The 26,530-nt window shown below is 45.9% G+C and overlaps 1 protein-coding gene across 1 annotated transcript; it reads left to right on the top strand.

The window, feature by feature from the left end:
• Positions 1-3,196: 3,196 nt before the first annotated feature.
• LOC141975648 (C4b-binding protein alpha chain-like) lies at positions 3,197-25,281 on the top strand. The gene is made up of 9 exons (XM_074936205.1): positions 3,197-3,354; positions 4,855-5,040; positions 11,416-11,509; positions 15,221-15,306; positions 16,189-16,383; positions 17,445-17,624; positions 20,811-20,855; positions 22,175-22,204; positions 24,433-25,281. The coding sequence occupies exons 1-9, from the start codon at positions 3,273-3,275 to the stop codon at positions 24,486-24,488; spliced, it is 954 nt and encodes a 317-aa protein (XP_074792306.1). The 5' UTR covers positions 3,197-3,272; the 3' UTR covers positions 24,489-25,281.
• The last annotated feature ends 1,249 nt before the right edge of the window (positions 25,282-26,530 follow it).

Below are 26,530 nucleotides of genomic sequence, written 5' to 3'. Positions count from 1 at the left end.
CTCCTGGTTCTCAAAGGGGAAGGATGGGTCTCGTGCAGTGGTTCTCAAACTTTTGTACCGGTGAACCCTTTCACATAGCAAGCCTCTGGGTTCGACCCCCATTTTAAGTTAAAAACACTTTTTTATATATTTAACACCATTATACATGCTGCAGGCGAAGCGGGATTTGGGGTGGAGGCTGGAGGGTGGGCTGGGGTGGGGTAGAGGGTGGAGACCACTAACAGTTCAAATCTTCACTGACAGGAAGTGCTGCAACTGAAAGATACGAGCAAGACTCTGTGTTGCCGCTCACAAGAGGCGTGTCACACAAGGCTCTGACCAGGATCTCGGGGCTTTAAGCCCCCTTTATACCTCTCTGATTCTGGGCTCCTCAGGCTCTGAGGGCCTGTGCAGCCTCCTGTGTACATTAGAGCACAACGCACCCACACAGGTCCCACCTGTTCCTGGAATAGTCACAACCCCACATACCCTCAGCAGCTTTCCCACTGCGGCTGCCGATGGGTTTCCCTGCAGCCAAGAATTCCAAAGCATAAAGTGCTCTGGCCACTTCTCTTCAGCATTTGGGCTGCATATGCCAGGATATGCTTTCCCTGCACTGCGGGAATTCCTTTGGGGACCACACCACTCCCTTTGCAGTCCCTACACGCTGCAGGAGTTCTCACTGTGTACAGTTTCTTAGTATTTTTGAAAATTTTATTGCATGCAACTATAATAACCCCTTATACATCTCATCAGCAGGACATGAACTTGCAATTTCTGACACTTGAGTTCAGATAGCTACCACTAGAACTATAGAGGCCTTACAGCTGAATTAGGGAAGAGCCTGGCTTCCTCACTTATCCCTACTCCTGCCTAGTGTGGTGCCCCCAGAGTGGGAGACGCTCTAGCATGGCCCATGTGCTATCTATGGGGGCAGGTTGGAGCCCCAGCCCCACTGTTTGCCACAACCCCATTGCAGCTCCCAGGCATCCCTAGTGCAGCGTCTTGCTGCTGCAGGGGCCTAGTGTTGGACTTAAGAGATGTGGGGTTTTTTGGCAAGGCATGAGAGGGAAGGGAACTGGTGATATTTTTTTGTTTTAAGTTGATATCTCAGCCAACCCTGAATGGAATTGCCTGGGAGGGGATACAAAAAAAGGCACGTCTCTAACCTGAGCGCTTTCTGCCTGCTGAATTTCAAAGGGCTGCTGTAAACAATGGCGATGTCTGAGAAAATCTAATTTCACAAGACTGTTCTAATAGAAAGATATCGCCACTCTCCATACAGGGGTCACTACCAGCTCTGTCTGTGAGTTAGAAAGAAAAGGAACAGGCGGTCTAAATTGTAAACAGACACCATTTCCCCTTATTTAATAATTACCGGCTTACACTTTGCCTGACGAAATGTGGGTAGCCTTTGTGGCCAGATCACAGCAATGAGCCCACTCTGAGTTCTGCGGAAAGGAGATGTATAAAATACGATATTCTTTTTATTAAAACATAAAACAAATGTGAGCGCTACTCCTGCAAACTGTACTCTTCTGAGCAGACCCTGTCGTTGCCTGGAGCCCCACTGAAACCAAGGGCCGTGCCGCAAAGGCTCAAGCCTCCAGCCGCAGAGGGCTGATGCCTCTTGTTAGACAAGCACCTAACCCACACGTGGGTGACATAAATATCATGTTCTCAGTGACAACGTGTATATTGTGTTCGCGGAGCTGCAGTAACAATCCACACTTTGCGGGCAGATCTTCCAGTCTTTGTGTAACGCTGACAGACCCCGATCATTGGCACCTTTAGAGTTTACTAGTGCACCAGCCTCTCCTGTACGAGCTAAAAGCCAGATGGCCCTTAGCGAAGGCTGTCGAGCAGACTCAGGAATCCTGCTCGAAGTGGTCTCAGTAGCACTAGCTGAGAGAGAACACCACGCCCAGGAGGGGTGTGGGTTACATTTGCTTCTCACTCGATCCTTCTTTAAGCGCCCGTTGCAGTCAATGACTCTTGCCCGATTAAAGACTGAGGAGTGATCTCTGGATTGAGCCCAGGGGACTAAGGGGGGTCAAAACCCCTCCCGGAGTCACCGGGTCAGTGCAGGGGCGGGGTTGCGAGCTGTCAGCCTCCAAACCCGGCTTTGCCTCCAGCATTTTTGGAGGGGGGTGAGGGGGTGAGAGAACCTGGATTTCTGCAGGAAATGGCCCACCTTGATTATCATACACATTGTGAAGAGAGTGGTCACTTTGGATGGGCTATTACCAGCAAGAGAGTGAGTTTGCCTGTGGGGGGGCGGAGGGTGAGAAAACCTGGATTTGTGCTGGAAATGGCCCAACTTGATGATCACTTTAGATAAGCTATTACCAGCAGGAGAGTGGGGTGGGAGGAGGTATTGTTTCATGGTGTCTGTGTATATAATGTCTTCTGCAATTTCCACAGTATGCATCCGATGAAGTGAGCTGTAGCTCACGAAAGCTCATGCTCAAATAAATTGGTTAGTCTCTAAGGTGCCACAAGTCCTCCTTTTCTTTTAGCATTTATAATAGTGTTAGATGCAAAAAAACCCGGTGTTTTTTATTTATGAGGGGACTGGCGCGCAGAGGCTCGCTGCGTGAAAGGGGGTCACGGATCCCAAAAAGGCGAGCACCACTGATTTAGCCCCGGTGTCGGAGCAGCAGCAAACCACAGCACGTTGGGGCGCAGCACCAGGGCGCCGAGACAAGAGCCCGCTTCCCCCAGGACAGACACGGGGAGGTGGGGAAAAGGCGTCAGTGTCGATTCCGCCCCCGCGGGCCCTTCCCTTTCTTCCGCTCGCTCCCTCTCGTTGTGGTTGTAACCGGGGCCTGAAACCCGCTCGCAGCCAAGGGGAAGTCGCAGTCTCGCCAGCCCCCCGCTGCCCCGCTGGGGCCTGGGCCGGCCGCAGGCTCGAGGTGAGGCACCGGCGCCCGCGCGGGATGAGCCAGGCCCCGCCCGCCGGCTCATCGCTGCAGGGAAACCCAGAGGGGCGCGGCCGCGCCGCCCGCCTCCTCCGCCAGGGGCCCGAAGCGAGCTGGAAGCGGGGCCTGCCCGCCAAGGGCCCCGGCCGGGCCCCGCGTGCCTGTCAGCGGCGGGGGCGGCGGCACCGACTGGAACAAGGGACCGGCCCCGCAGCGCCCCCGACCGCGCGGCCCCCTAGCGTTGACACGGCCCCGCCCCCCCGGCTGGCCCCGCCCCTCCCCGGCTCGCTTGGCTGCCGGCGCGAGGGCTGCGTCAGAGCCTGCGGTTGCGGCACTGAGGCAGCAGCGTCGTGAGTCCGCTCCGCCGCCGCCATGGTCTCGGGTCCGCGCTGCCCGCCGGGCCTCTGGGGGCTCCTGGCGCTGATGTTGTTGCCGCCCCTGCCCGGGGCTGGCGGTGAGTGGGGGGCTGGCGGCGGGCCGGGGAGAGGAGGCGGCCCCCGCCCGGGGCTGGCGGGGAGTGGGGGGCTGGCGGCGGGGCGGGGAGAGGAGGCGGCCCCTGCCAGGGCACAGAATTCCCTCAGTCCCGCCCCCGCGCTCTCCCCAGTCGGTGCTGGGCGGGGACCGGAGCCGCAGCGGCTCCCCCGGGCCCTCCCCATGCTCTTGCTCAAGTGGGGTCTCCACTTCAGCCTCCCTGGGGCTGGGCTCTGCCCACACCGGGGCCTGGCCCCGCAGGGGGCAGGAGGGGGCCCGAGCCGCGCGGCAGCCACAGGTGCCCGCTGCCCCAGCCCGGCCCCTGGGGCGAGCCCCGCACCTCTGCGAGCCTCGAGCCCCCGCGAGCGCTTCTGCCTGGGGGGCTAAACTCTGTCCCGTTGGTGGGAGTGTTAAGGCCCAGGGGCGGGGGCTGGGGGTGTCTCCTGTCGGTGGTTGGAGGTGGGCAGGCGGGGGGGGGGGGGGAGAAAAAGCCCCTTCGAACAGCGGGTAAAGGTGCTGTAGCTGGCCAGCTTCAGTAAAACGAAGTGTGGGGCATAAGACTCCTAAAGACTGTCAAATGAGCAAGTTCCCCTGTTATAGCCTTAGCTTTGGGACTGTACAGACAGAGAAACAAAATTGTATTAAAGCTAATGTTAAATTGATCTAATACACAGGGTAAGACAAGTGTGTCTGTATATCTGGGTATAATGCTTAAATTATCCAAAAGTACAAAATTTGGTTTGAAAGTCATAAGGTACATACAGTACATGATCTGCAGTATCCCAAATTAAGGTTAACGTATTCACATCCAATTATTTAGGTATATCACTCCAAAAAGGTTATACTAAGAGGAGCTTGTGGAAAGCAAATACAGTAATGAGTGAAGATTGTCCCTCAGTCATTGAGAATTTAGGGTCAGTTGCCACTTAGAAAATACAATACAGTACATCAGGAAGTTTTTCAGTTACTTTCCCCACTTTGCTTCTCATTAGCACTTGTCCATGACTATCATACAGTTTCCATGCATCACATGAGAAATATGAAAGTTACCTGTCTCAGAGATGGCTTTCCACCAGCTGTTCTCACTTGTTCTAATGCCAGACATGTTTTGTATATTCTTCTGTAGATTGCTAGCTTAGTCTCCTTTGCCTTCTGCGTCACCTTCTTTCATGTCACTCTGTAAGGTTGCAACCCTCTCTCTAAAACCTGTGGGTGGAGCAATGTCTTGTTTTGCACAATATACTTACCCTACGTTACTACACATATTCAGGGTGATGTATACATGGTAAATTTTAATGTACTGCAATTCTGTATCAAGCCCATTCAGTAAACTAGCTTCAAGGCTCTAATGAAAACAAGTACATCCAAATTGTCCCCAATAAAATCATTTGTGGCTTCTCAAAAACTAGTATTCTGTTACAACGGACTATTGAATATCTTTCATAGTTAACTTTTTCCCTTCCTTGTCTGTCTCTCTTGCTAGGCACTTGTGATTCTCCTCCAAGGTTGCCTTTTGCTGAGCTGTCTGGGGTCGTGAACGATTCCTATCCTGTTGGGACCAAACTGAAATACTCCTGTCGCCCAGGATACATTTTGAGCTCTGGAAAGTCTCCTTTTGTTACATGTCTTGAAAATTCAAAATGGTCAGTAGACGCTGAGTTTTGTGAAGGTGAGTACCTTTGTTGCTTTTCCATTTCAATTGATGTGCAAGCCATCTTGACAGAGTTAGGAATCTCTCTTCTGTTGGGTATTTCTCTTCTATTGGCATACGAAAAGAAGGCAACTCCCATCTTTTCCTGTGCTGTGTATTTATACCTCTCTACTGAATTTTCCAGTCCATGCATCTGATATAGTCAGCTTTAGCCCACGAAGGTTTATGCCCAAGTTAATTTGTTGGTCTCGAAGGTGCCGCAAGGACTTGGAGTTGTTTTTGCTGATACAGATTAACACAGCTACTGGTCTGAAACCTGTTACAATTAAGTAAAACACTTTGGTGTGCTAAGTGTCTGTCCTTTTTGAAACATTGTAGTTGCTCTATCCCTGATAACGAAATATCCTGAATTCACTGTACTAAAAGTAAACCCAGTATTGAATAATGTCTCATAGAATATCAGACTTGGAAGGGACCTGTGTTACAAACTTGGTCAAAATAGCAATTCATAACAAAACTTAGAGAATACTCCTCTTGGCTTCATTGCTAAGAGTACGATAAGATGTTTGCAAATTTTCTCATCTCAAGACTATAGATGCGATATTCCATGTAACTAGTAAGGATATATACAGTTGGATGCTGATGAAACTTAACTCTGCCTTCTTGTGCATATGTTTCAAATTATGATTGAATTTGTCGTCTTGAATACTGATGGGACTTCCTTGATTAGCCTCAGACTCACCTACTCTGGCTTGCTGGCTTGAGAAAATACTTTAAATATAGGCCCTGATTCAGCAAAACACTTAGTGCGTTCTTAAGTCCCACTGACTTCATCGGGCCTTGTTTTACTGAATCGATCAGGCCTTAGTAAAGAGGTCACAATTTTTACATGCCTTGTCTCCATGGAGAGATTTTTCCCAGTGCAGTCATAAAAAGTGCCAACGTTATCTTTGCATGGATACAGTATATCTGTATCCAACTCCATATAGATATGGTGAATTTTTGAAACAGTTCATTTTTCGTGGGAATAAGTCTACTGCGGGAGAAAGCATCACAAATAACTCTTGTAGGGGCAAAGAAAAGCTCTTCCACTGAGCTTGACTGAGGAACATGCAGTTTTTAGCTGTCTAAAATCAGGATTCACATATCAAGAAAACGACTAACAAATATTTACAAAACGCAAAACAAGCCTGTGGAACGTTCTGCCACAAAATGGAGGCGAAGAACGTGGCAGGATTCAAAAAAGTATGAGACACTTAGAACCTGATCCGGCAAACACAACTGTGCTTAATATTGCTCGTGTGAATAGTCCGCTGCTTCGTAGAGTTTAATGCTAGAAGGGATTGTTACATCACAGGTGACTTACATTTCACCGAGTTAGCCCTTTTCTGAGGCCAAAAACTTGTATTTGATGAAGGCATATCTTTGAGAAGGACATCCAGTCTTGATTTATACACTTGCAGAGACTGAGAATCTGCCATTGCCTCTGGTAATTAGTCACCCTCATATTAAACACTTCCGCCTTATTTCCATTTTGAATTTGTCTGGCTCGACTTTCCAGCTCTTGGTTCTTGTTCTGCTTTTCTCTGCTAGATTAAAGAGCCCTTTAGTAGCTGGTATCTTCTCCTTGTGAAGGTCCTCAGATGCTGTAATCAGGTAGGCTCACAGTCTCTCGACAAGCTAAACAGACTGAGCTCTTTAAGTCTCTCAGTGTAAGGCATTTTCTCAGGCCAGTGAAGACCTTTTTGTGGCTCTTCTCTACACCATCTGCAATTTTTCAACACCATTTTAAAAAAGGGGACACCACACGTGGGTATAGCATTCCCGTATGGGTCTCAGCAATGCTGTATACAGCATTGCTATCATCTCCCTACTTCTTCTTCCCTGTTCATAGAATCATAGAGTATCAGGGTTGGAAGGGACCTCAGGAGGTCATCTAGTCCAACCCCCTGCTCAAAGCAGGACCAACTAAATCATCCCAGCCAGGGCTTGGTCAAGCCTGACCTTAAAAACATCAAAGGAAGGTGATTCCACCACCTCGCTAGGTAACGCATTCCAGTGTTTCACCACGCTCCCAGTGAAAAAGGTTTTCCTAATATCCAACCTAAACCTCCCCCACTGCAACTTGAGACCATTACTCCTCGTTCTGTCATCTGCTACCACTGAGAACAGTCTAGATCCATCCTCTTTGGAACCCCCTAGTTGAAAGCAGCTATCAAATCCCCCCTCATTCTTCTCTTCTGTAGACTAAACAATCCCAGTTCCCCCAGCCTCTCCGCCTAAGTCATGTGTTCCAGTCCCCTGATCATTTTTGTTGCCCTCTGCTGGACGTTTTCCAATTTCTCCACATCCTTCTTTTAGCGTGGGGCCCAAAACTGGACACAGTACTCCAGATGAGGCCGCACTAATGCCAAATAGAGGGGAACGATCATGTCCCTCGATCTGCTGGCAATGCCCCTACGTATACATCCCAAAATGCCATTGGCCTTCTTGGCAACAAGGGCACACTGTTGACTCATCCACTGTAACCCCTAGGTCCTTTTCTGCAGAACTGCTGCCGAGGCATTCGGTCCCTAGTCTGTGCAAGGGATTCTTCCGTCTTAAGTTCAGGACTCTGCACTTGTCCTTGTTGAACCTCATCAGATTTCTTTTGGCCCAATCCTCTAATTTGTCTAGGTCCCTCTGTATCCTATCCCTACCCTCCAGCGTATCTACCTCTCCTCCCGGTTTAGTGTCATCTGCAAACTTGCTGAGGGTGCAAGACACCCCATCCTCCAGATCATTAATGAAGACATTGAACAAAACCGGCCCGAGGACCGACCCTTGGGGTACTCCGCTTGATACTGGGTGCCAACTAGACATGGAGCCATTGATCGCTACCCGTTGAGCCCGACAATCTAGCCAGCTTTCTATCCACCTTATAATCCATTCATCCAGCCCATACTTCTTTAACTTGTTGGCAAGAATACTGTGGGAGACCGTGTCAAAAGCTTTGCCAAAGTCCAGGAACAACACGTCCACTGCTTTCCCCTCATCCACGGAGCCAGTTATGTCATCATAGAAGGCAATTAGATTATTCAGGCATGACTTGCCCTTGGTGAATCCATGCTGACTGTTCCTGATCACTTTCCCCTCCTGTAAGTGCTTCAGAATTGATTGCTTGAGGACTTGCTCCATGATTTTTCCAGGGACTGAGGTGAGGCTGACTGGCCTGTAGTTCCCAGGATCCTCCTTCTTCCCATTTTTAAAGATGGCCACTACATTAGCCTTTTTCCAGTCGTCCGGGACTTCCCCCCATCAGTTTTCAAAGATAATGGCCAGTAGCTTTGCAATCACATCTGTTAATACATCAAGGATTGTATTAGCCCTCTTTTCCATAGGATTGCAGTGGGAGCTTAGGTTCAGTTGATTGTCTGTGATCTCAATCCTTTTCAGACTTGCTCCTTCCCAGAATATAGTTTCCCCGTTCTCTAGGAACAACCTGCATTTCTTGTGCCTGGATGTATAATTTTGCGTTATACGGTACTAGAATGAATTTTGTTTGAACGGACATAGGGAGTCCAGATTGCTTTGTAGGACTCCCCCCGTCTGTGTCATCTGCAGATTGTATCAAGAGTGATTTTTGTTTACTTCCAGACAAATGATGTAAAATGTTGAATAGAATCAGGTCTAGGACCGATCCCTGCACAATCCTACTAGAAACAGGTTTGTTTGGTAATGATTCCCATTGATGACTGCTCCTGGAGATGTCAGTTACGGTTCTTGTCTGCAGTGGTGTTGCAGCCATGTCAATCTCAGGATATTAGCGAGACAAAGTGGGTAGATAATATAATTTATTGGACCAACTTCTGTTGGTGAGAGAGACGAGCTTTCGAGTTTACACACCATTCTTCTTGGTCTCGGAAATGTATTCCAAACCTGAAGACTAGCTCTGTGTAGGGTCGAAAGTTTCTCACCTACAGAAGTTGATTCAATAAAAGATATTGCCTCACCCTCTTAGCCAATTCTTAGTCCATTTAAGTTGTGCTCTATTGATACTGAAGTGTGTATTTTTTTATTTAGAATGTTGTGTGGTACTAAGTCAAACAGCTTACAAAAGTCTAGGCATATTACATCAGTTACGTTTATCAAACATCTTTGTAACTTCAAAGAACGACAGAGGTTTATCAGAGAAACCTGATTTTCCATAAAACCATATTGGTTGGTATTAATTATATTCCTGTTCTTAATTCCTTATGAATTGGGAAAATTTCCCTACACTGCACAAGTGGTCAGAACAGATTTGCCCTTGGAATTGATGAATCCCACAATACCTTTAAATTACTATGCCTGTGAATGAGATCATGTTAACTAGTCTATAGTTACCGAGGTCATTCTGGTTGCCCTTTTTGAATACTGGCACAAGATCAGCGCTCTTCCATTCTTCTTGAACTTCCAGTTATTCCACCTTCTTATAAATCTTAATCAGTGGGTTAGAGATCTCCTTGGCCAACTTTTTAGGACACTTGGGTACAAGTTATCCCAAGATTTTGATTTAACAATGTTTATCCCTAGCAGATGTAGTTTAACTTCCTCCTTAATTACTAATAGACATGGAAGTACTTCATGAGACTAGGTTGTCGTGCTTCTTTCCAAATACAAAAGGGAAATATTTCCTGAACACTCCTGCCTTTCGTGTATCATAATTGTTTTACCCATCTCCATTTAGTAACAGGTTTGTACCTTTACTACGCGTGGTATACTCAATGTATCATCCAGACTAATGAGAATCTGTCACCCCTGTCCTCAAACCTGGGGGTGCCCTTTACAAAGCTTGGCTGCTGTAGCCTCCAGTCTGGACTGCTCACAAACAGCCTCCAGTGTGCAAGTCACTCCCAGCTAGGTCTCAGCCAGCCACACCTTTGTTCTCACCAGCCTTGCTTATACTGCAAGGTGAGCCCAACAAATTCCTAGTATTCCCCCCCTTTATTAACTACAAAGATTTTAAGGAAATGCAAGTGATGAGGCATAAGTCTGAAAGGGTTACAAGAGAGGTCAAGATAAATCACAACTGGTGCTCAAGTTAAAACACGCTGTTAAATTCAAAATGAAGTTTTTCTTACCATATGCTCTCAGCAGTCTTGCTGACCAAACTTCTTAAGCGAGGACCCCTTCTTCAGCTTAGTTGGTGCTTCCTTTGTCTCTTCTAGTGCAGTGAGTCGATGGATGGAGTGAGAGGGAGGAGGGGGTGCCTGGGAGTTTTTGTTGCTCCTTTTTTATAGTGTCAGTCCCGCCCCTGGGAAAACATTCCCAGCTGACAAAAAGTCTATCAGGAAAAGATCTTCCCTGCTGCTTTTCCTCTCTTTTTTGGAGGTTTTTTTCTTCCTGCTTGATGGCTGCTTGTTGCTTAAATGCAAATTAAGCAGAGCACACATTCCTTTGAGACAGTCCTGTTTGCCAACATGTGCTGTAGGTTTGCAATATGAGTTAACATTATACAGGGAAATCTTCTAACTAACTTCAAAGACAATGTTACCATGCATTTTATCAGGACCGTATTGACCAGTAAACTATACGTTTTCAGGTTTCAGAGTAGCAGCCGTATTAGTCTGTATTCACAAAAAGAAAAGGAATACTTGAGGCACCTTAGAGACTTACAAATTTGAGCATAAATTTGTTAGTCTCTAAGGTGCCACAAGTACTCCTTTTCTTGTTATACATTTTCAGATGATGCCTCACAAGGCATGCTCGGTACAAAGATTATGACAGCAGTCTCTAGGGTGTGGACACGGGTACATTCTCTTACAGAAGGATTTCTTTTGTCCCTAACGAACTTCAAAATCTTCTCCTTATTGTCTGTAACCGTGCCGCTTGTGAGACTCTCACTGATGTCTTTAGTGCCCCATATAAATTTTTACATTTCGTAACTTATGCCGTCTATCCTTTTTTTTTTTTTCTGTGTCTTATGTTGCTTTTTATTTGTAATTGCTGCCAGTTGAGGTCAGTGGGTCTACCCACATGAATATGGTTCTGCATATGAGTTTTCGGGATCTGGGCGTTAACGTTTACAGTATGAATAGTTGTGCTTATACTAAATCTGCAAGGGGATCTTAAATCTCTTGTTTCAGGATATAAGGCAACCACTGTCTGTGTGGGATTAGGAAGCATCATCCCGCTTCCACTTCTCGTCACTTCCCATGGGCATGTACCAAATTATCCATAATGTGGGTTTTAAGCTTTCCTCCTTAGCCTTTGGTGCTGACTGCTGTCGTACAGGACAGATACTGGACTCCAAGACCATTGGCTTTGATCTGCCATGGTATTTGCTGTGTTAGAGGGTGCAAGTTAGGATATCCCCTTTTTCCTATTAAGGTAATCTGAGGTAACACTAATATTCGTCTTGTTCTCTTCTAGGAAGACGATGTAAACCACTAGAACTCGAAAATGGCAAGGGTGATTTAACCGACCTCCGGTTTGGTGCAAGAGCAAACTTCTCCTGTGATGAAGGGTGAGTGGCAAATTGCTTCTTTGGACAAATTAACAGAACCTAGCCTGGTGTAAAACTGCTGGTGAAGTCTGGCAAAATGAGACAAGAAAGCCTGCTTAACTTGAAGAACAAAAGTGAGTGGTGTGCTATAAATCTGTAGCCATGGGCTGGGGCCCTTGTTAAGAATTACACCTGCGATTTTCAAAGGAGTTGAAGGAAGATAGCCACCCAGCTATGGTTGTCATTCAGTGGGAGATGGGCATCTAACTCGCTCAGGTGCTTTTGAAGATGGCAGCCTAGAGCCCTCAGGAGATCCTCCAGCAGGGGTTGTGTTATGATATTGAGAGTCCCACCTCAGGGGTCATGTGGCACTTACTGACCCATGCCATCTCTCCCTTGTTACAGGGGTTTCTGTTTGGGTGCTGGGAGCTAGTGGCAGAATATTGCCCATAAAATGCCGCATCCGGTAGAAGCAGACCTGTTCCTGCTCTACAATAGCGAATATTTGTCTGTCCCTCCCTTATAGATGTCGGTATTCCCCAGGATAGCATCAAGTGCAGTTGTTGCTTTTGTCCATATGGGTTATGTTGCCAGGCCTTGGGGAATCAAAAAGAGCTTGTGACTTCCTTGCACTGAGCAGGTGTGTTTTGGATTTTTGAGGTCTCGGAGTTTAAGGCCAGAAGGGACCACCAGATCCTCCAGTCTGACCTCCTGTATATCGCAGGCCACTAACACTTCCCAGAGACCCACGTACTAAACTCAACCAAAATGTAGTCTAAAATACTACAGCCCACAGGAGCTTAGACCATTATGTGCCATGGTCAGAGAACAGGAGGGCCTGAGGTGCACAAATTCCTCGGGTCCCTGTCATGGCAGGGAAATGCTGAAGTGAGATATATATTGAGATAATCCTGGCAATTGACTTGCACTCACATACTACAGAGGAAGGCAAGAAACCCCCCAATGTCACTGCCAATGTGACCCGGGGGAACATTTCCTAACAACCCCACATACTAGAGTCTGAGCATGTAAGCAAGAACCAGCAAGTCCAAGCACTGAGGTGAGAGCGGTTGATGCCACCTCAGAGTCCTGGCCTTCCCCATCCAGTGTCCCATTTTCAGCCATGGCTATCCCTGATGGTTCAAAGGAAGGAGATAAAAGAAACCAACTCAGAATACACTGGGTGAGGGAATCCCTTCCTGACTGCTGCAGGTGCCTGGCTGAAATCCTGACGCGTGAGCCTTAGGAATGTAACACACACACTGGAAACAAACCCCAGGGTTGCTGAGCCCTGCCATCACAAGCAACCCCATCATAGAATTGCACGCATAAACTTGTCTGGCTCTCTCTCGGACTAAATTAGTTGCCCCCACAACTACTATTGGATGACTGTTCCTGAACCTTACCTTTCCTATGGTTAGAAACCCTCTAATTTCCAGCCTGAAGTTGTTCGTGGGCAGTTTTTACCCATTGTTCTTGTGGTAGCATTGTACTTAGTTTAAATAGCTTGTGATATAGCATGGCCAGAGGGTAGTAGCAGAGTGTTAGAAGGGAGCCTTATTCCCTGTAGAAGGAAGAAAGTTTGCTATAGATTAATTAGAATGCCTGAAGCCAGTCACCTGATAACCCCCCTCCCCCAGCTTCAATCAGACAAGGAAAGGAGTTGAAGCAGAGTGGATGGATGTTGGAGCAGAGAGCAGTTTGGAGGGAAGCAGAGGAGAGTTTGGAGAAGTGCTGCGGTGGGCTAAGAGGACCAAGACCCTAGGTAAAGGGAAACCTGGTTTGTGCAGAGGGAGGGCAGGAAGCCCCACAAGCTGAAGGGCAGGAGAGGGAAGTAGCCCAGAAGAAGAAACCACTAGTTTTAGTGGTTTACTGCTTTCCCTAGGGCCCCTGGGCTGGGACCTGGAGTAGAGGGCGGGCCCAGGTCCCTCCCTCTCCACTCCTCCTCTAGGACACTCGTGGGGTAGTTAATACCCCAGTTCAGGGGCGAGAAACGGTGCCCTGAACCCTCCTGAAGAAGAGAGAGCGCGAGACCCATCAAAGTAGTGCCGGCAATTTGCCACAAGCTCTTCACCCTCCCTGCTAATTGAATGGATTGCATTGCATGGGCACACAAATGACAGGAATGCAGGTGTTGTACAGAGTTTTGTTTTTCTGTATCACAACTTTAGGTGGCTTGTCCAAGCAGCAGAGAGAGGACTCCCAAGGGATATATGGGGTGGTGGGAGATGTCCAGGCCCAGTCTCAATTAGATGTATCTGGGCGTGGGGAGGTAACTCCCTGGGGCAAGGCAGGCTCTCCGGCTGCACAGAGGTGGGAGTTAAATCCCTTGGTTTATCCTGTAGATTGGTCCATATCCTGCCTTCTGGATGAAGTAGGTTTGATCCACAGAAATTTCCAAGCTCTTGTTGAAGGACTTGGTGACTTTCTCTACAGTAGCCTATAGGGGCCTCATGCTTTGGAATTGTGCAGTCCTATGAGGTCTGTGGGTTTAAAGACCACTGGTTAGATCTTGGACAGTTACAATGCTTGCATTTTGAATATGGAACAGGGAGATGGCAAGTGGGTGACCGCTCAGGGCAGCTGTCTTGTCTCCCATTACTGCTGTCGGCAGGTTGTCTTTGGGTGTAATTCTGTTTTACAAACTAGCAGCTGCTTGGGCCCATCTGTGCGCGCGCGTGCTCTCTCACTGTTCCCTGCCTTCACAGGAGTTTGATTTCTTCAAGTTCTTTCACTTCAATTTAATCGAATGCTAACTATGTTCTGTAGTGAAGACCAAGTGTAAGCTTTGTCAGAATGTTGCAACTTTGTGTGCTGGGTTTAGCTGGACCTTCAGCTCAATGGACTTGGAAATGCAGTGCTTTTGGCTAAGCCCTCAAGGGTTAACACATTGTTAATGTAGCCTCACACTCTACCAGGCAGCACAAATGGAGGGAGGAGACACAGCATGGCAGAGAGAGTCTCAGACACACGCGCGTGAGAGAGAGACACATTTGCGCATTGCCCCTTGAGTACTCTGACCCCAGTTTAAGTACATTGCCTTTTTAAGTAGATCAGCAAGTTGACAGCAGTTGCTGGCAGCAAGCTCCCTCTGTCCTGAGCCCTGTTGTGTTCTCCCCCACCTCTCTGAGGAGAAGGGGTACAGCGGGAGGGGGACACCCTGACATTACCACCCTTCTTCCCCCTCCACCCCCGCAGAGCAAGCAGGAGGCTCCCGGGAGCAACTCCAAGGCAGAGGAGAGGAGCAGCACAGGGCAGTGCGGGGAGGGACAGCTGAACTGCCCGACAATTGATAGCCTGCTGGGCGGCTGCCACACAAGGAACTTAGGGGAGCTGATGGGGCAGGGGGGCTGCTGGTCCACTGTGGTTCGAAGCCCCCACCAGCTAGCTCCAACGGGCTGCTCTTTCTGCAAGCAGTGGACAAAGCAGATGGCTGCCAAACAACTTTCTAAGGGAGCATTGCGCAACTTTAAACAAGCATGGTCCCTAATTGAACAGCAACGAAACAATGTTAACTGGGACGATGTTAAGTGAGGAGTTACTGTAGCTGTACCGATGTAGATGTGTACTGTAGACCTGGCCTTCGTGTTCCTTGGTCCTCTGGTGTTAGATGTATCCCTTTTTCAATGGTTTGTCTCCACCTACTGGCAGAAAGAAACCATGTTCCATCTTTCTGGACGGGGAACTAGTTCTTTGCTTCATGAGTAACAAACTTCAACCTTTTTTCTGTAGGTACAGATTAATTGGAGCGACTTCTGCCCAGTGTGTGCTTGTGGGAAATGGAGTTGATTGGGATACGGAGGTTCCACTTTGCCAAGGTAAAGCAATTTAATGGTTTTAAGAACCGTTCACATCTGGAGATGATGCAGCATAGCTGCTGCTTCAGAGGAGTCTCTGTTCTTCCTTTGGTATTTAATCCAAATGACAGTGGGGAGGAATGAAATCATACTGTGATTCACCATGGTGTTTGGATGACTCCTACAGAAGCTTTTTTTTTTTGTTACCTTTTAGATTATTCACCTGGCACTGTTTAATATGCACAATCCAACAGGCCTCATGGCTCCTCTTCACTATTGTATCTGTGTAATCCTCCTGTTCACTATGTAAAAGGCATGATAATGACTTGAAGAAGTTTTGAGGCTTCCCAAATGTGACTATCCACTTAAAATCTGAGGCTCTTTTGGAGTGAATCACAGTTAATTTGCCTCTACCTTAATTTGATCTCTTGAATGCTTTCAGGGCTTGGTCTATCCATCATGCTGCTGATGTCCAGTCTAGACTCAGCTGCTGCTAAAAGAATTGTTCTAGCTTAGGGTTTCTAGCTTAGTTCTCTAGTTTCTAGCTTAGTTTTCTGCTGGTGGAGCAATACTACATCTAGAGATGCCGGGCAAGAGGTTCTGGCTCCTTGAGGCTAATGTTGGGAAGGAGCGCACTCTGCTAAGGTCATCTTCCAGAGCTGGTGTTTTATGGAGCATCCTCCTTGAGCAATGGACATACTGGGTTGTGTCAAGCCTAAAAGCAGAAAAACCTTCAGAATCTGAAAGGGGTATTGCTTCAAATGTTAAAATGGAATGTTAAGTACGCTTCCAAATGGCTAAATAGCTTTTTGGGGGGATCTGAGACAACTTTCTTAGTGAAAACTCTCTGCGGTTCACCTTCAGTGGAAACTTTAAGTTTCATGTTGACATTCTTTGCTTCAGCAATACCTTGTCTTCCACCTCCTGATATCACCCATGGATCCCATAATGGTCAGAGTGGAGAAGAGTTTTCCTTTGGCTCTGCAGTAACTTACAAATGTGACCCGGGTTTCTCTCTTATTGGAGAGGCGTCCATTCATTGTACAACGAAAGATCAAGTCAATGGAGAGTGGAGTGGGCCTGCCCCTCAATGCCAAGGTTAGTAGCATCTGTTTTTTTTATCCCCTTCTTATTCTACGATCACCTTCCAAGAAAAACTCTCTTTTGATTGCTAAGTAAACCCATAAACCTGAGGAAATTCAGTTAGTGCTTTGTCCCCCTAAATACGTATCGTGAAAACTAGTTACTGTTGGAAAACAAAAGAATGACTGACACTTCATAAATCATTCCTGGAAACAATTTTTGCCTCTAATACATCCTGTAGTTTTTGTCTCCCCTCAGTGTTCCAAGACTGCAGTTAATTCTCGGGTCACGAACAGTTGATTTTTTTTTTTAGGTGGAGATAAAAGCAAAACCTTAGTTTAAGAGTTTATGTGAGTACCCTACCACTCAAGTGCTAAAGGAGCCTGGGGGGGGAGAGAGAGGGGCTTACAAGCAGGCTTGTTTGGCAAGCCTCTTTTTCAGAACTCTCTGGGAGGGCTCCTTGGCAGTGAAGGCTCAGGCTTCTGTGAGTTCATATCACAGCCATAAAGTTCTTCGGAGGGGGAAATAAAGGTCATTCTACAATCCTCATTTTGGTGACGGCAGTGCTCACGCGCGCTATTGCATTTAGCTAATAATGCATTGATGTACTTGGTATTCAAGCAGTTGCAACAACTTGGTTTTATTCTTGCGGAGTTTCCCAGCCTAACAGCTGGGATTGAGGCTTTTTCGAAGGCATTAGGCAGGTTGGTCACCTTGCTACTTAATAATAATAACCCCCCGAAAAGCGGGGAAGTTCAGTTCCAGAATGTCATTGTATGTACATCTCTTCTAGCTTGACCCAAATTCCTGATGGCTTTGTAAAATGATGATTAACTTGTGCAGTTTACTGTGGGGGGAGGGCCCCAATAGCCATACAGTTGGGTGCTGTGCTGTTTGTAGACATCTTTTTAAAAGGAAAGATCTAAAGTTGTTTAACTTTATTTTAAAATAGATTTGGATACCTGCTGTAGTCAAGCATTGGGGCTTTTTCGTCTTTCCTCTCCCCCTTCCCACCCCCGCACACACTAAATGCTTCCTGGGTCAAACGTTCTTACGCTGGTACTTTTAATTTTCAGTGGTCAAGTGTCCAGAGCCAGAAGTCAAAAATGGAAAAAAGCAATCTGGGTTTGGACCTGACTATTCATATGGAAACTCTGTAATATTTGAATGTGATTCTGGCTACACTCTGCATGGTAGCAGTTCAGTTAGATGTGAAGCTAACAATTCATGGGTTCCATCTTTGCCCACCTGTCTAGGTAAGTATAAGCAGTTGTGTTGAACCTTTTATATGCTAATGTTTAGGGAGCTTATTGCTTTTGAGTAGCCATGTTAGGATGATGTAAAGTTTGAGTGTCTGTGTCCCATTTTTGTCATAGGCATAACACACAAATTTTATCAAAGCTAATGTTAAAATAAAATATACAGGTTGGTAAAAGAGTGTCTGTACATAGAATCATGGAACTGGAAGGGACCTCGAGAGGTCATCTAGTCCAGTCATGTGCAGTTCAGGCAAGACTAAGTATTATCTAGACCGTCCCAGACAGACGTTTGTCCAACCTGCTCTTAAAAATCCCCAATGAAGGAGATTTCACAGCCTCCTAGGCAATGTATTCCAGTGCTTAATCACCATGACAGGAAGTTTTTCCTAATATCCAACCTAAACCACCTTTGCTGCAATTTCGGCCCGTTGCTTCCTGTCCTATCATCAGAGGTGAAGAAGAAGATTTCTCCCTCCACCTTGTAACAACCTTTTATGAGCTTGAAAACTGTTCTGTCTCCTGTCAGTCTTCTCTTCTCCAGACTAAACAAACCCCATTTTTTTCCAATCTTCCCTCTTAGGTCATGTTTTCTAGACCTTCAATAATTTTGTTTGCTCTTCTCTGGACTCTCTCCAATTTGTCCACATCTTTCCTGAAATGTGGCGCCCAGAACTGGACACACTATTCCAGTTGAGGCCTAATCAGTGGGGAGTAGAGCGGAAGAATTACTTCTCGTGTCGTGCTTACAGCGCTCCTGCTAATACATCCAAGAATGATGTTTGCTTTTTTTGCAACAGTGTTACACTGTTGACTCATATGTAGCTTGTGATCATCTGGGTATAGTGCTTAGCTTGTCTACAAATATAAAGTTAGTTTTTAAAAGTCATATGATACATAGAGCACATAATCGGCAATAACCCCAGTTTAGGTGAATCAGTTTAACAGTACAGGTTAGATATTCGAATCCGAATACTCAGGTACATCACTCTTGAAAAGTTGTGCAGAGATTTGGTCGTGGAAAGCAAAATCTATCAATGAGTGTGGAGATTGTCCCTCAGTAATTGAGAATTAAGTCGGTTGTCCATTTAGAAAATACGATCCATGAGGAAAGTATTTGTTACTTTCCTGACTGCGCTTCTCGTCGGCACTCCAGCTCATCCCTCCTGGTATTGCTGATGTCCAGTGATGTGTTCGACGTAGATGTTCCTCGACCACCTGATGGCGTCCGACACCATGAGTTGCCACATCAGCCGAGTGTAGCGTTGACCGAATCCACATGATCTCAGCACTCGCTCCTTACTGGGGTCCCATGCGCCAAGGACTCTGACAATCAGTGCGTTTGTCTGGACCTGGTAACCCTTAGCTCTCAAGGTTTCGGCCAGACGGGCGTATTTCTCTACCTTTCAAGCTCGGGCATTGTAGAAGGCCGGGATCCTGTTCTTGAAAGCCATTTTGATGTCCACCATGATCATCTTCTTCCGGGCCTGGTTGGTGATGACAATGTCTGGTTGCAGTTGGCTGTTGGTTCCGGGGATGGCGGAGTTTACGGCAACCTTCCCCACTGGTGGCAGGATGACTCTGGCCAGGCGACCTTGGATGGCATTGTGTTGCAGCTGCCGAGCTCTCGAATGGGGCTTGCAGCTACGCAGGACGTGGGGTAGCGTCTCGTTGGCGTAGCCGCACTTCCCGCATCGCTTGTCCCTAATCCCATGGTGTGGACGGTTCCGTTCAGCGGAACGCAGTTGAGCTGGGCCCTGTGGCTGCACTTCCAGTTGGCAAATCGGGTGAAGCTGCTCCCAGGGAGGAAGTGGTTGCTGGGTCCCACTTGCACGTCACCTCGAATGCCTTGCCCTGGTCTGGCTTCCGTTTCAGGTTTTCCACGTATTGGCAGCAGATGGCATCCTTCAGGTTCCTCTCCGGCATGGTTCTAGCTCTCGGAGTGATGATACTGTGATCTGTATTCTTCAGCTGCGGCAGCTCCTGGCGTTCCTCGCATCACATCCGGTGGCAGCCGATACGTTTCTCCGGTCGTCGCGTAGCGTTGCGGGCATGAGTCCAGAGTGAAGCCAAAGTCAAGAGGAAGACTCATAGACTTTAAGGTCAGAAGGGACCATTATGATCGTCTAGTCTGACCTCCTGCACAAAGCAGGCCACAGAATCTTATCCACCCATTGCTGTAAGAAACCCCTAACCTATGTCTGAGCTATTGAAGTCCTCAACTCATGGTTTAAAGACTTCAAGGTGCAGAGAATCCTCCAGCAATTGACCCATGCCCCACACGGCAGGGGAAGGCGAAAAACCCCCAGAGCCTCTGCCAATCTGCCCTGGAGGAAAATTCCTTCCTGACCGGAGCCAGGGGGGGAAAATAACCTGGGCATCTACAAGACTCTCATCCCTGGCTCAACAGTCTTGAGAGGATCAACTGGGTCCAACAGGAAGAGGGGGATCGAGCGGACTACAGGCCTGGGAAGGAGCAGTTAAAAAGCTTGGTTAGAGAAGTTAGGGTGGAATGAAGAGGACAAACCAGGCTGGAGGGGCTGAAGGATGGTGTTGGAGTGAAGAAACATGAGGCAAGGGTGTGTTGGGAGAACTTACAAACGAAGGGAGGTAAGGGAACAGTTTGGAGGGATAGGTGGGATGAGATGATAGCTTTTGAGAATTGGGGAGACCATGTACCAAGCGAGGGAATAGACGCTTACAAGCTCGTAGGGGGTGTGGCACTCCAGGCATGTTGACTTGGCCGAAGATGGATCATCTTGAAAACTGTACTATAATACTAATTATTTTGTGTAGGAGTAGATGGCTTCTGGTTCAAAGCATTAGTTGTTGGCATGGCTGTACGAGTAATGTACCTAATGCATGTGGACACTTGTCACTGTGCAAACTCAACAGAAATCCTAAGGAAAATGAAATGGGTAAAATAGCTTGTCTGTGTTTCCTAGTTGAATAGTGTGCCAGCAGGTAGTGCTTGATCCTTCGATTGGGGGAGAAAGAAAAGGAGCAGTCTTGGGACTGGGTCTTTTTAGCATGTTTTGTTGGAAACTAACTTTGTAAAATCTCAAAGGTGACAAGACAACTAGAGAGCGGTCTTTCCGTGCATGGCGTGGCTTTGTTCAGCATATTCAGATAAGTGGGTTGCTCCTGTATCCTCTTGTAAATCTTTTTTTGTTTGTTTGTTTGCAGAACGTACTCTGAACACAACCCCAAATGGCCCTAAAGAAAGCCCAGGTAAACCTGATGACGATAAAGGGAGCGAAAAAACCAGTGTGCTCAGATACCTAGAATCCTCAGGGTGGATGGTGGAGGCGTTGGTTTACACATTGAACTGGAGCATTCTGCACACTTAGTTCAATTTGCGCTTCATAATATATAACAAAGTACAGTTGTGCTCACCTGAAAGCCCCTTATGCCCAGGTGTGAATTACAAGACTGAGGCTGGAATTAAATTTCTATACCTAGGTAGTAGTCTTGTCTCCCACCCAGAACTACCTCTTCCTTAATTCCTTTTTCCCCCACTCGTCTGTGTGATGATACCCACCTGCTGATGGCCACTCTCTCAATATATCGCTATAAAATGCCAGCTGTATGAAACTGTCAATCTGAATTCTGCACAATAATGGCACAGGCAACTACAGGCTTAACTGGTAGTCAAGTGTCAATGATGAGAATTCAGAAATTCTCAATGATGAATACAGATCCGATGAGATGTCTACTCAGTTCACTTTTTGTTGTGTAAGTAACGGTTAGGCTTGAGTTGACTGATCCTCTGGTAATGACAGCAGGAGTATCAAAATAAAAATACCACTCTTCTCCTGTTTCTGCTCTGCTCCCAAATAAGTACAGGTTGGCAGAGAACCTGATGTCACTAATCCTGTGGTTAGGTGTAGAGGCCTGTTTTTTGGTAGCTGATCCAAACACCGCACCTCTAGTGACTTTTGCTATAGGTAAAAATTTGGCTGACCAGTGCAGAATTTGTGTGCAGTGTTTTGTTGTAGCCATGTCGGTGCCAGGATATTAGAGAGACAAGGTGGGTGAGGTAATACCTTTCATTGGACCAACTTCTGTTGGTGAGGAGAGACAAGCTTTCAAGCTTCCCAAGAGCTGTTCTTCAGGCCAGTGCAGAATTTGGCAGCTGAGATCCTGAAAGTGTCTGGAGGGGAGGGCCCTCTGGTCTCAGAAGGATGCATAAGAATTCTGCAAATGAGAGCATTCATTTCATAATAGAGGAAATCTTTATAGAGGTTTTGCCCAGTCAATTCTCAGGTCTGTCATCATGTCTCTATTACAATGTACAAGTAATAGGCAGCTTTTCCAGGTATCCTTTCTTCTTTGAATATTGGATTATCTGGGGGTCAGATCCTGGTTTCCAATATGCCTTACAAATTCTGTAATTTGCATGATGGTATTAATTTGAGTCTATTTGTTTAATTTAGTGCGTGGTTTAAGGTGCTAAATGTTGCACCAATATGAATCAATGGATTCCTATAGTTATCTGGCATGCATGTAACGTGTCACTTCAGCTCACCTTGCATTTTTTTTCTTTCTAGGGCCGAACACTGGTACCATGATTGCTAGTGGTAAGTAATTTAAAATTTAAAAAATAATTCAGTGCATAGACTTAACATGGTAAGATACGGTAATAGCATAAAGTATTTACGTTCCCCTTCATTTCAAACCATTTTTTCCCCGCTGCTTCACTAGGTGAGGCATCTACTCCGGGTGAGAGAGTTTTTCTGTTACTGTATTATGTTCTGTCGAGTGGGGCCATGTAAAAGCTCATGAGGCAGATGCTTGACTTATTAATGTTCTTTTAACGTAGGATGTTTAATGTAGGACTTTTGTGTGTAATACTAGGAAGAGTTGCCCTTAAATATCCATCTTACCCTCAGCCCATCTCCTCGGCAGCCTGAGGGTGTAGGGGGGAACACGGCAGAGGCTCACTGCGTACAGTCACTTTTACACAACTTAGTAAGTTCAGCAGTTAGATTAAATTTTCAGTATATTACTTTAAAATAGGTTTCTCAGCTTCTACAAATCACTCCCTTTACACAACCAAGGACAATGAAAGCTCCATTTTTAAACTGTAGATCCATGTAAAAAGGAAAAATCGGGGCACATTCAGCTTGGCCAGTGGGAGGGAAGGGGGTGTGGATGAATGGTGGTTTGAAACTTAGGGTATGTCTACGCTGGAGCTGTAACTTTAAGCTCAGGTGTAGACATATCTGCATTAGCTCTGATTGAGCTGGAATGCTAAAAACACAAGCGTAGCTGCAGTGGCACTGTCCTTGGATGACTGTCTTGCCACTCGTGCCGCCACAGCTGCGCTTCTGTTTTCAGCATGCTAGCACTGAGCTGTGTCTGCCCGAGTTGGAGACTACAGCTCCAGCTCCAGTATGGACACAGCCTTAGTGTGTCTGTCCCAATCCCCCAACCCAAAGTGTCTTCTCTATTTTGATTTTCTTCTCCCATTAACAAAATAGGAATACTTGAGTTACCCTCAAACTAGGTGTGCGACCCAGAGCTTTTTCCCATGGACCCCAAGAGATTCAAGCCCAGAATGTCTTCCGAAATGTCTGCAACACTTTCAGGCTTGTAAAATGTGAATATGGCAAACTAAAAACATAATCCTATTGATCTGCTGTTCAAGTTCTGCTCGCTACAGCGTTCACAGTGAAGATTTTGTCTTGCTGCTAATCAATACTGTGTAAAAGCTTTTAAAAATGGCTTTAAAATGGAAAAACTACCATTTAAAATCAAGTTCTCTTGGGCGCCATGGTTTCTGAAGTGCCTTATCAAATTGAGACTATAAATTACTTTCTTAGGTTACCTTTGTTCTGTGGCCTGAACGGATATGTGAATATCCGCTAAATTCTCCATTTCTATGGAACCATTTTGTCAACCATAGCAGTTATGAATGCATTGTGTACCTTATGTCCTTGTGATGTAACTTGTCATTAACAGCTCTGTCTTAACATATATAAAGGTTACTTCAGTATGTTACCATTTTGATGATATAAGAACAAATATCTTCTCCAGAAGAATATTAATGCTACAAAGCCCATGTTGGACTTGCATTTCTGGTGTAAGGTTGCAATTCTATCCTTAAATCCGAGACTTCATTCAGTAGAGGAGTAGCAGCATACAGACTTTACATTTCAACTTTTAGCTGATACAGTTTTGTATGCGGAGCTTTCTAGCGGGCAGGAGATGTTAAACAGATCTCTGCTGAAGAGCTCAGGTGGTGTGGGTGTCTCATAGTGGGTTCACTGTGAAACCGTGGGCCCTGACAGTGTACAAAAGTACTGTTGACTCTTCATTAGTACTCTACATGGTATTCTTGGGGTGTACAGTTGAATAAGATTCTTGTACAATGTGATTGGTCAGTGGAAGAAACGAATATGTCCTAAAACAGTGTTACGTTATAGATGACCCCCCTCGCCTTTCCAGTGCTCTAAACAGTTGAGCGTTACGGGGAGGGAGCATAGATAGTCCAGTTCTCCTGTATTTAGGATATGTAATAACTAGCTTACCACTGTTTGCCAACTTTGATTACAGATTAATCCTCCTCATGAATTTTTTTTCTGCTTCTTTTCTGTTTTGGACATGGCCTCTGAGAAGAAACAGCATGAACTGTGCTTTAATTGGAAATGAATTTATAATTGTGTTCATGTAACTCTATAAAATTAACTAAACCTTTCAGACAGAATATAAAATGAAAACTCTCATTATCCTAAACATCGGGAGTGAAGTCAAGATATTATGCATTTTTACTTTGGTTACGACTTTCTTTCTTTTGGTTTTTCAGGAAAGATGCCTATCATTCTTGCCGTGCTGATTACTAACTTGTTCCTCAGACAGTGAATGTGGTATTGGAAGAAAATGGAAAAATTGAAGCAATCGTCATATGATTGTACTAAACTTTTCTCATGATCCCAGATTCCTCTCGCGACAGTTGTATTCGGGGTTGTGGATTTTGGTGTTGCGAGCGAGAGCCTGTTGAGATTCCTATTTGGAGGTTTCTATTTTGAAGTATGTATTATCCCTTTTAAAGTACAGATTTAAGGATGCCAAAGCTACTCCTTGAACTGCTGTCGGCTTTTGTTTAATTCAAATTTATCCTCCGTTTTAAAATCAAATCTCCAGAATAATCAGTGTTCCTTTTGCTCTCATGTCCAGGAAACTCCAAAAACAACAATAACAAACAGCCGCAAACTACTCTTACCCCAAGTCTTATATTTAGTGTGTCCTCAGTGTAGCATCCCAGGGTGAAGTGCGTGGACGTGTGCAAGACTCGGTGTGGATTCTGAACACCTATCAAGTTTTTTAAGCCCATATTGAGAGCCAAAATAAATTACCTCCGTTTCCTTATGAACGCTTTCCGATAAGTAAGCAGTAAAATGGTTATACTTGTGGTCAAATTCTTCTGATTCCGTGCCTAAAGGAAATGTCTTTATTTTTCTGTTTCAGTAGTTGAAAATAAGTTTTTGGTAGCATTTAAAGCAAGCTTGTTACATTCAGGAAATAATTCTCTGCTGTGAGAAGGTGTTCATAGCCAAATGCTGTTTTGTCACTGTCACTGAAAACATAAATTATTTGTATATATACAAGTTTTACAGAATTTTACTTGGCAATCTGCATATTTATTAAATGAAAAAACTGTAATTTCTGTGTTGTACTTAAGTCTTTTTTTTCCTGAATAAAAGGAATACTGTACAAAGACTATAGCATCCTGACTCTCTCGATAGCAATGTAAAAATGTGGTTGACATCTACCCCTCGACTGTGATCTGGACACTACCTGCTTTCAAGAGCAGATGAAACTAGTACTTCTTTTTGCACCCCACCCCCCAAAAAAATCCATGATTTCCTAGGGCATGGGTCTTTCTAGCAAGGGGTAGCACTTTGTCAGCCTTGTAACAATGCACTGCCAGAAAACTACAAGATACTATCCAAACTGAATAAGAGCGGGATAGTATTACCCACACACCTCCTGGGTGTGGTGTTCTGTCCCATCTAGTGGCACAGAGACGGCTTAGAGACCTAAAATGAGTCTGCTCTACAGCCTTAGCTAACAGCCAGTCGGTTTGATCCTGCCTTCATTACAATAGGATTAGGATTTGTGTGATAGAAACAGATTTCTGATGCTCATTAGAAACTGCAAAGATGTTTAATGAAGCTTTGCCTTTGCTCAGATTACCTGAAGGATGTCTGGATTTAGATGTTGTAATTTGCCACTGTTGCTAAGGTCATAGCTACACTGGGGATGTGTCCTGGTTTTCAGTTAGCAGTTCAAATCCCCAGCATAACATCAGGTTTGCCCTATCAAGCCTTGTTTTGCACGAGTGCGGTTTATGTTTTCAAGGCTGGGTAGGTGTAAGCAGTTTATAGCAGTTTTCCTGTCTACACTATGGCTGAGCACTGATGGAGCTATATTGGTGTCAGACCACTAGTGGCTGAAAGCAGGACAAAGGCTCAGGCCATGTCTACGCTACTGGCTAAATGGGCGCTGCTGCAATTGATGCAGCGGCGTCTATTTTAGCAGGTCTGGTGAAGACGCTAAGTCGATGGGAGAATGGTCTCCTGTTGATGTCTGTACTCCATCTCCCTGAGAGGCAGAAGCTATGTTGACAGGAGAGTGTTTCCATTGACTCAGCTTGGTGTAGACACCACTGTAAGTCAACCCAAGTTATGTCAACTTCAGTTACGTAAATTGCATAACTCAGCTTGACTTACAGCGTTAGTGTAGACCAGCTCCCAGTGTACACAAGGCCACCAGTGGCGGTAGCATTGGGAAGCTTAGAGTACATGGGCCAGTGGGTGCTTTTGACATTTTAAACACAATTAATGGTGTTTTCAAAAGAGCCCAAGTGAGTTAAGGAGGAAAAGTCCTATTGAAAGTTGTTG

This window comes from Natator depressus, chromosome 21 (assembly GCF_965152275.1).
Source record: "Natator depressus isolate rNatDep1 chromosome 21, rNatDep2.hap1, whole genome shotgun sequence".
Lineage (NCBI taxonomy): Eukaryota > Metazoa > Chordata > Testudines > Cheloniidae > Natator > Natator depressus.
Note: the sequence above shows the minus strand (reverse complement) of the source record. Positions and strands in the feature narration are given on the sequence as shown.